At 45.9% G+C, this 9764-nt stretch overlaps 1 protein-coding gene across 1 annotated transcript in view; it reads left to right on the top strand.

The window, feature by feature from the left end:
- Positions 1 to 2041, top strand: part of LOC139172785 (uncharacterized) — a 7045-nt gene extending 5004 nt beyond the window's left edge. The window contains exons 3-4 of the mRNA XM_070762006.1: positions 696 to 741; positions 1601 to 2041. Of these exons, the coding sequence (XP_070618107.1) occupies positions 696 to 741; positions 1601 to 1920 (366 nt within the window). The 3' untranslated portion in view covers positions 1921 to 2041. The remainder of the gene's footprint in view (positions 1 to 695; positions 742 to 1600) is intronic.
- The last annotated feature ends 7723 nt before the right edge of the window (positions 2042 to 9764 follow it).

Genomic DNA, 9764 nt, shown 5'->3' on the forward strand with positions numbered 1-9764 from the left:
GGGCTATCCCTAAAGCTCAGCACACTTTGCCACCAAAGTGGTGCCATGGTTAGTGTTGTGATTCCGTCTGAGGCTCCTCAGGGAACAGCTGAACCTCTGCCGGCTCCCTGCTCAGAGTGGGAGGATGAGGAACAGGAGGAGGAGGAGGAGGCCAAGGCAGAAGGGGAGGAGGAATATCAGGCCGAGGGAGAGGGAGAACAGCCTGAGTCCCCCGGGGTGGAGCTCTCCCCAGCAAGCAGCCTGGAGTCCTTGGATGAAAACGCACAAGCCATCATCGATCTCAGGCAGAGAAGAGCAGCACAACGAAGGGGACAATTAGCCAGGTATTTCCAGCCCTAAATAGGCAACAGCTGGGTTTGGGTGTGGTTCTCCCAGAAAGGCTGAAAAGGCAGACCCACCCTTCCTGTATTGTGGAGTATTATCTTTGGGAGTCCTGGGACCTGGCTGTGATCTTGGTGTTTCTGACTCTGGCTTGTGGCCCTGAAGGCTGAAACCTTGGGGGGAAAGACGTGGGTCTTATTCTCTACAGTGGTGTGTGTGCCAGCAAGAAGTCTGCTGTATTGTCTGGCCGTCATGACTCTGCTGTGAAGCCTCATAGCCTGTCTGTTGGGAAGAACAGGTTTTTCTCTGTGTTTGTTTTTCCAACTATAAAGTGCCTTTGCTTTTAGCAGCGTGTCTGGCTTGCTTTTTTTCAGTTGGTGTTGAAGTCTGGGGGCACCCAGACAGAACAGTTAGAATGCAGTATTGAAGGCTAACTCTGCTCAAAGCCAGCAGTTCGATCCTGTCCGGCTCAAGATTGACTCAACCTTCCATTCTTCTGAAGTTGATAAAATGAGGACCCAGATTGTGGGGGCAATAGGCTGATTCTGTAAACTGCTTAGAGAGGGCTAAGAAGCACTGTGAAGCTGAATATAAATCTAAGTGCTATTGTTATCTGTGTCTGTCTGTCTCCATCTCTGTCTCTGTGGGCCTCTCTGTCTCTCCTGTCCCTCTCTGTCTCTATCTCTCTCCCTGTCTGTCTGCCCAGTCTATCAATCTATCATAATGCAGTATGCAGACTAACTCTGCCCACAACCAGGAGTTCGATCCTGTCTGCTTAAGGTTGACTCAGCCTTCCATCCTCTGAAGTCAGTAAAATGAGGACCCAGATTGTGGGAGGCAATAGGTTGACTCTGTAAACAGCTTAGAGAAGGCTGTAGAGCACTGTAAAACAGTATATAAGTCTAAGTGCTATTGCTATTGCTAAAAGTACCTTTCTTCAAGTGCCATCTTATTGGATACTCCATTCCAGCATGTACATAATCTTATTTCTTGGGGACTCTCCTTTCAGCTTTAATCTTAATCTATCGCTTAATCTATCCTTTGCTCTGCAGTCTTTTAGTTAGATAAGACAATAGTACTAGAGCTGAGCTACATATAGAAGACCACTAGTTGGCAGCAAAGAGTACCATAAACGTGTTTTACTTCGCCATCTAGTGGCCAGACAGTTTAAGGATTCTAGATTTACAATGAGGCTGAACTCATAGGAATCAAATTCCTCTTCGACTCCTTGGCATTCGGTGGGTTGAAGTCCTCATTTTTCCTCCCCCACCACTTACAGATGATGAGAAGATCCTCGTGGAGCCAGCTTGTGGGGCTGCGTTGGCCATCGTCTACAGCGGAAGGGTCCAAAAGCTACAAGCAGAAGGCAAGCTGACGCCCCGGCTGGACTCACTCGTGGTGATTGTGTGTGGAGGCAACAATATCACACTGGCCCAGCTAAACCGTCTCAAGGCCCAACTGGGCCTCTCGACAGATGAGGAGCCCTGGGATGATGACGTAGAAGAAGCCCATATCGCAATGGCCTTGTGGTCTTCTCGAAACAAAGGCAGCCATTTCCGGCCTTCGTTCCAGCCTCACCATCAACCCTGCACTTATTAAAACGCCGTTGTCTCATGCTCTCTTCCTCCCTTCCTTCCCTCCTTCCCTTCCTTGGCTTCTCTCCTACACAAAGGTGCGTGTGCCACAGGAGTATTGCTGGTGGGAAGGATGGTCTGGAAATGTCTCCCCTTCAAACCTTGGTTGGTTCACCAATCAAGAGTGAACCAGCCCTAGAGCATGTTTGGTCTTCCAGCATGGAGTTGGGTGGAAGTAGCTCAGGTGTCCAATGTGGTGACCATGTAGAATGTTCTGGCCAGGCTACTCATGCCTCCTGGGCAGGAAGGAGATCAAGAGCTTCCTGTCCCAGTTGGATCCAATCCTTTGTAAGTTCCTCCTAGGTGCAGGGAGTAGGCAAAAAGTCAGGTCCTTACATTTGGGCAAGAAAGACAAAATGCACAGTGTATATGGTAGAAACATAGAAACATAGAAACATAGAAGTCTGAAGGCAGAAAAAGACCTCATGGTCCATCTAGTCTGCCCTTATACTATTTTCTGTATTTTATCTTAGGATGGATATATGTTTATCCCAGGCATGTTTAAAATCAGTTACTGTGGATTTATCTACCACGTCTACTGGAAGTTTGTCCAAGGATCTACTACTCTTTCAGTAAAATAATATTTTCTCATGTTGCTTTTGATCTTTCCCCCAACTAACTTCAGATTGTGTCCCCTTGTTCTTGTGTTCACTTTCCTATTAAAAAACACTCCCTCCTGGACCTTATTTAACCTTTAATATATTTAAATGTTTCAATCATGTCCCCCCTTTTCCTTCTGTCCTCCAGACTATACAGATTGAGTTAATTAAGTCTTTCCTGATAAGTTTTATGCTTAAGACCTTCACCATTTTGTAGCCCGTCTTTGTTTATCAATCTCTTTTTGTAGGTGAGGTCTCCAGAACTGAACACAATATTCCAAATGTGGTCTCACCAGCATTCTATATAGGGTGATCATAATCTCCCTCTTCCTGCTTGTTATACCTCTAGCTATGCAGCCAAGCATCCTACTTGCTTTCCCTACCGCCTGACTGCAATGGTACCTTCCTCAAAAATAGTAACGGTGGTACCTTCCTCAACAATAGTAACGGTGAGAGGGATCTTGGAGTCCTAGTGGGCAACCATTTAAATATGAGCCAGCCATGTGCAGCAGCTGCCAAAAAAGCAACACAGTTCTAGGCTTCAGGTTAACAGAGGGATAGAATCAAGGTCACATGAAGTGTTATTACCACTTTACAAGGCCTTGGTGAGGCCGCACTTGGAATACAGCATTCAGATTTGGTTGCCATTATGCAAAAAGGAGTTGAGACTCTAGAAAGAGTGCAGAGAAGAGCAACAAAGACGATTAGGGGACTGGAGGCTAAAACGTAAGAAGAACGGTTGCAAAAACTGGGCATGGCTAGTTTAAAGAAAAGAAGGACTAGGGAGACATCATAGCAGTGTTCCAGTATCTCAGGGGTTGCCCCCAAAAAGAAGGAATCAACCTATTCTCCAAAGCACCTGAGGGCAGAACAAGAAGCAATGGGTGGAAACTAAACAAGGAGAGAAACAACTCAGAACTAAGGAGAAATTTCCTGACAGTCAGAATGGCTGATCAGTGGAACAACTTGCCGCCAGAAGTTGCGAATACCCCAACACTGGAAGTTTTTAAGAACATGTTGGATAACCATCTGTCTGAAGTAGTGTAGGGTTTCCTGCTAAGCAGGGGGGTTGGACTAGAAGACCTCCAAGGTCCCTTCCAACACTATTATTATTAAAGTTGGCTCTCCTATAGCATGTGGACTTCAACTCCAGAATTCCCGAGCTAGCGCGATTGGCTCAGGAATTTTGGGAGTTGAAGTCCACAAGTCATAGAAGAGCCGACTTTGCCTACTCCTGCCTGCCTAAGGGAACCTTTTTCAGATCAGAGAGGTTTGGACCTTCAGAAAAGTTCCAGAGTGGTGGAAATACAGTAGTCCTCAACTTACAATTGGGCACTTAATGACCGCTTTGAAGTTACCATGGACTTCCCTGGGGTACATACAACCCAGTTCTGAGGGACATTGCCGCCACAAAGTCACATGAACTCACTTTGGGTATCCATATTTACGGTCGTTTGTAACATCCCATGGTCATGTGACCAGAGTAGTTGTGCCGAAAAATGGGTCCATAGCCTATTATTGGTTCACTTAATGACCAGTGTTTGTTTAATGACCACCGCAAAAAAGGATCATACAATCGGGCCAGTCATATGTCCGGTGTCCTGATCTAGGACTGTCCCGACTGTTCTTATATGGTTGTAACTCGAGGACTCCCTTTGTATGTGCAAGGGAGTACTCTCTTCTGAGGCCTGAGGCGTTTGCCTTCAGTCCTGAGGTAAAACAACAGAAGGGGTGAAACTTGTTTCAGTCCTGAGGTAAAAACGGAAGGGGTGAAATTTGTTTCAGTCCTGAAATAAAACAACAGAAGGTGTGAAACTTGTTTCAGTCCTGAGGTAAAACGGAAGGGGTGAAATTTGTTTCAGTCCTGAAGTAAAACAGCAGAAGGTGTGAAACTTGCTTCAGTCCTGAGGTAAAAATAATGGAAGGGGTGAAACTTGCTTCAGTCCTGAGGTAAAACAGCGAAAGGGGTGAAACTTGCTTCAGTCATGAGGTAAAATAACGGAAGGGGTGAAACAAGACCACATCGACCAAATGTGATGATTTAAACAAAAAGTCAGAATGATGCAGCTTTGTTCTTTCATATTTTACTTCGATAGCCAAGCGTCTCCCATTCTTCCTTGGATTTGTAATTCTTCCCCCCCTTACACAGTAGTTTTCCCCACCCCAAAGTTTCTCCTGGTGCAAACAATAATTTTTAAAAAGCCCTGGTAATTTTTTTAAAATAGTAATGTCTTTCTTCTCTTTCTTTTCCTGTCACTCTTTTAAAAGCAACAAAATCAATACATGAATAAAAATGAATGAAAAAGCCTGGGTGTTTCTCATCTTATTCCTGTTTTATAGATATATACAGTTGATCCTAAAGAGAGAGTCAAACTCTGTGCTGAGGTTTATACCCAGAGAGAGAGATAGAGAGGGAGGGAGGAAGAGAAAGAGAGAGGGAGAGGGAGAGGGAAAGAGAGAGAGAAGAAAGAGAGAGAGAGAAGGGAATAAGAGACAGAGTAGGAAAAAGAAAAAAGAGAATGAAGAGGGAGAAAGAGAAGGAAAAAGAAGAGGGGGAGAGGAAGAGGAATAGAGACACAGAATGAAAGAAAGAAAGAAAGAAAAAGAAGAGAAAGCGAGACAGAAAAACAAAGCAAGAAAGGGGAGAGAAGGGAGAAAGGGAGAAAGAGAAAGTAAAAGAAGATGGAGAAAGGAAGAGGAATGGAGGAACAGAAAGAAAGAGAAAGAAGAGAAAGCAAGACAGAAAAAGAAAGCAAGAAAGGGGAGAGAAGGGAGAAAGAAAGGGAGAAAGAGAAAGTAAAAGAAGAGGGAGAAAGGAAGAGGAAGAGAGAGACAGAAAAAGAAAGCAAGAGAGAAGAAGAAAAAGGAGAAAGAAAGGAAGAAAGAAAGAAAAAGAAGAGGGAGAAAGGAAGAGGAAGAGAGAGACAGAAAAAGAAGCAAGAGAGAAGAAGAAAAAGGAGAAAGAAAGGAAGAAAGAAAAAGAAGAGGGAAAAAGAAGAGGGAAAAAGGAAGAGGAAGAGAGAGGAAGAGAGACAGAAAAAGAAAGCAAGAAAGGGGAGAGAAGGGAGAAAGAGAAAGAAAAAGAAGAGGAGAAAGGAAGAGGAAGAGAGAAACAGAAAGAAAGAAAAAGAAAGGAAGGAAGAGGAAGAGAGAAACAGAAAGAAAGAAAGAAGAGAAAGAAAGAAAGAAAGAAAGAAGAGAAAGCAAGACAGAAAAAGAAAGCAAGAAAGGGGAGAGAAGAGAGAAAGAAAGGGAGAAAGAGAGACAAAAAGAAGAGGGAGAAAGGAAGAGGAAGAGAGAAACAGAAAGAAAGAAAGAAAAAGAAAGAAGAGAAAGCAGACAGAAAAAGAAAGCAAGAAAGGGGAAGAGAAAGGAGAAAGAAAGGGAGAAAGAGAAAGAAAAGGGGAGCAGATGGGGAGTCTTATTAAAAGAACTGGGGGAGGGAGAGAGAGAGATTCCTCTTTTGCAGAAGCTACAATGCAGACCGTCCTTGAATCCCCCTCTTCCCGTTCATCCGCCTGAACTAGTTTCCCCCTTTGTCAAAGTGCTCCACTGTCTCTGAGAGCTTCGGCCTGCGGCTGGCGGTGGGAAAACTTGCAACTCCCAGGGTAGCCGGGCCAAGCCTCACAAAAGAACAAACTGTATGGGTTGTGGGCGCCAGTGAAAAAAAACCAACACCCCCATTGCTGGGGAAGGCAAAGAGTGGAGTGGAGTGGAGTGGGGAGGGGTTGGAAGTGGGAGGCAACAGGGATTGGACGATGAAGCCGTGAAGGTTTTCGGATGGGTGGGCTTTGGACCCTCTTGGCCGGCACACAGAGAGAAACTAGTTGTTTCAAGGCTGTTTTCGGTTGAGTGCCTTCTTATGCTCTTTTGATATTTTTCGAAGTAGGTCAGCACAGTGGCTTCCCAGGATATGTTGGGAGGAGGGAGGAAATGGAGAGAAGAGCAACTAAGATGATTAAAGACCTAGAGCAGTGATGGAGAACCTATGGCACGGGTGCCACAGCTGGCATACGGAGCCATATCTGCTGGCACGCGAGCCATTGCCCTAGCTCCATTGCCTGGAGGCTGTTGGGGCCTGGATGGGTGTCAACAGACTCAAACTCAACCCTGATAAGACAGAGTGGCTGTGGGTTTTGCCTCCCAAGGACAATTCCATCTGTCCGTCCATTACCCTGGAGGGGGAATCACTAACCCCCTCAGAGAGGGTCCGCAACTTGGGCGTCCTCCTCGATCCACAGCTCACATTAGAGAAACATCTTTCAGCTGTGGCGAGGGGGGCGTTTGCCCAGGTTCACCTGGTGCACCAGTTGCGGCCCTATCTGACCGGGAGTCACTGCTCACAGTCACTCATGCCCTCATCACCTCGAGGCTCGACTACTGTAACGCTCTCTACATGGGGCTACCTTTGAAAAGTGTTCGGAAACTTCAGATCGTGCAGAATGCAGTTGCGAGAGCTATCATGGGCTTCCCTAAATATGCCATGTTACAACCAACACTCCGCAGTCTGCATTGGTTGCCGATCAGTTTCCGGTCACAATTCAAAGTGTTGGTTATGACCTATAAAGCCCTTCATGGCAATAGACCAAAATATATCCGGGACCGCCTTCTGCCGCATGAATCCCAGCGACCAGTTAGGTCCCACAGAGTTGGCCTTCTCCGGGTCCCGTCAACTAAACAATGTCGTTTGGCGGGACCCAGGGGAAGAGCCTTCTCTGTGGCAGCCCCGACCCTTGGAACCAACTCCCCCCAGATATCAGAGTTGCCCCCACCCTCCTTGCCTTTCGTAAGCTCCTTAAAGCCCACCTCTGTCGTCAGGCATGGGGGAATTGAGACTTTCCCTCCCCCTAGGCTTATAAAATTTATGCATGGTATGTTAGTATGTATGATTGGTTTCTAAATTGGGGTTTTAAATTAACTTAAATATTAGATTTGTTTACATTGTACTATTATTGCTGTGAGCCGCCCCGAGTCTGCGGAGAGGGGCGGCATACAAATCTGATTAATAATAATAATAATAATAATAATAATAATAATAATAATAATAACAATAATAACAATAACAACAACAACTCAGCTCCAATGTGCCGGCCAGCTGATTTTTGGCTTGAAAGAGGCTCTGGGATGGCGTTTTTTGGCTTCCAGGGAGCCTCCAGGGGGATGGAGGAGGATGTTTTACTCTCCCCCAGCTTGAGAAGTCTTCGGAATCTGGGGAGGGGCGAAACACGAGCCTACTGGGCCCACCGGAAGTTGGGAAAAAGGCCATTTCCAGCCTCCATAAAGCCTCTGGGCGGTGGGAGAAGCTGTTTTTGCCTCCCCAGGCATTGAATTATGGATGTGGGCACTCGCGCATGTGCGATAGCGCACGCCCACACTCTTTCGGCACTCGAGGGGAAAAAAAGGTTGCCATCACTGACCTAGAGGAAGAACGGAATGGCAGGAATTTCCAAGAAAAGGACTAGCGGGAATATGGGGCGACCCTTAAAAAGTGTTTCTGGAAACTAAAATGAGTCCAGAATGGCAACTGGAGTTTCTGGTTCCCCTTTGAAGACATTTCAATTATCATTCAAGTGAAATATACAACCAAGGGGTCTTATACATCAGTGCATCTTATAGTCCGAAAAATATGGTAGGTACCAAACTGAGTTTGGGACTTGTACCTCTTGTGGAAAAACCTTTTCTTCAACTCGTAAATCTTTGTGGAGGTTTTTTTCAAGATTTTCTACAGGCTATCAAGCTTTTAGCTCCCCCTCCCCGTCACCCCAAGCCAGATAGCCTACAACAGGGGTCGGCAATCTTAAACAACCAGGAGAGGGCCTTTTCTGTGACAGCCCCATCGCTCTGGAACCAACTGCCCCTGGAGATCTGCACCACCTTCACCCTCCTGGCCTTCTGGATGTTGTGGTTAGCTCTGGCCCAGCTCCTGCCCCAAGGACTGTGGATGTGGGGGAGACATCCACATGCCGCAGGCCTGTTTTGCTCCCAGTGGAATCTGAGGATGAAGGCTACTCTGACCAAGAAGACATGGGTGACAGGGAGGAGGAAAGTGTGGCAGACAGCTCAGAAGGAGATCAATTATCTCTCTCCTCCTTGGATTCGGAACAAGAGTTAATGATACAGCCACGCATGCGGAGAGCGATGCATAGGCAGCAACAACTGAAGGATTATTACAAGAGAAATGAGGCCACCTGTGGTTGGGTGGGGCTGTGGTCATTAGTGAGGGCTGCTATAAATAGCAGCCTGTGGATTTGGCCATTGTGGAGGAGTATCTGATCGTTGTGTTTCGTGCTTGCCTTGCTGACTTCGACCTTGGTGTGCTGCTTTTTCCCCCCGCTTTGAAACTAAACCAGGGCAAAGTGTGTTTCACTTTGGAAAGAAGAAGGACTGTGAATTGCCTCACAGCTGCAAGCTAAGTATCTCAGAACTGATAAGGGACTTGTACCAATTACCAGTTTGTTTGGAGACGAGTGCTCTTTGCTATACAAAAAGAGGGCTTAGTTTAAGTGAATTTTCGTTATAAAGAACATTGTTTTGAATTTTCAAGCGTGTGTGTGTGTCTGAAATTTGTACCTCTGAATTTTTGGGAGGATTCTACCAGAAAGCCCGACAGAACACTGGAAAGCCTTAAAAACATGGCCGTTGACTTACAGCACTCTGCTCCAGCCCAGAAGCACTGATTATTTTTTAATGATTATTTTTACTGATTGTTTTATTGGGACTTTAATTGTTGTATACTTTTTATTATTGTACGCCATCCAGAGTCCGTCGGGAATTGGGCAGTCTATAAATCCTTTAAAACTTAAGTTAAAACTTAAAGAGCCATTTGGACCCACAAAAGTAAACACCAGGAGCCACAGAACTTGCAATATGTAGTTGAATTAAACATTCTGCTTTCTTCTGAAACTTTTATTTTCTTGGATTTATTCATGGGTTGGCCAACCAGGGGGTTGAAAAGCTCAATAAATCATGTGCCAGCGGGCCTCACACATCGGCGGTTGTGACCCATATTTTGAGCGACAGGGAGCCGCAGCAGAGGAATGAAAAGAGCCACATGCGGCTCCAGAGCAACAGGTTGCTGATCCCTGGACTAGAAACTTAAAATGTTTAAATGCAAGCAATATTCATTTCCTCCGGGGAAGTGAAGGCCCTTCAACGTCGCATTGCTGAACCGAATGGCGGCATTCGAACCCACGCAGGCTATATTTCTTCA

The sequence above is a fragment of the Erythrolamprus reginae genome, chromosome 10, assembly GCF_031021105.1.
Source record: "Erythrolamprus reginae isolate rEryReg1 chromosome 10, rEryReg1.hap1, whole genome shotgun sequence".
In the NCBI taxonomy this organism is placed as follows: Eukaryota; Metazoa; Chordata; class Lepidosauria; order Squamata; family Dipsadidae; genus Erythrolamprus; species Erythrolamprus reginae.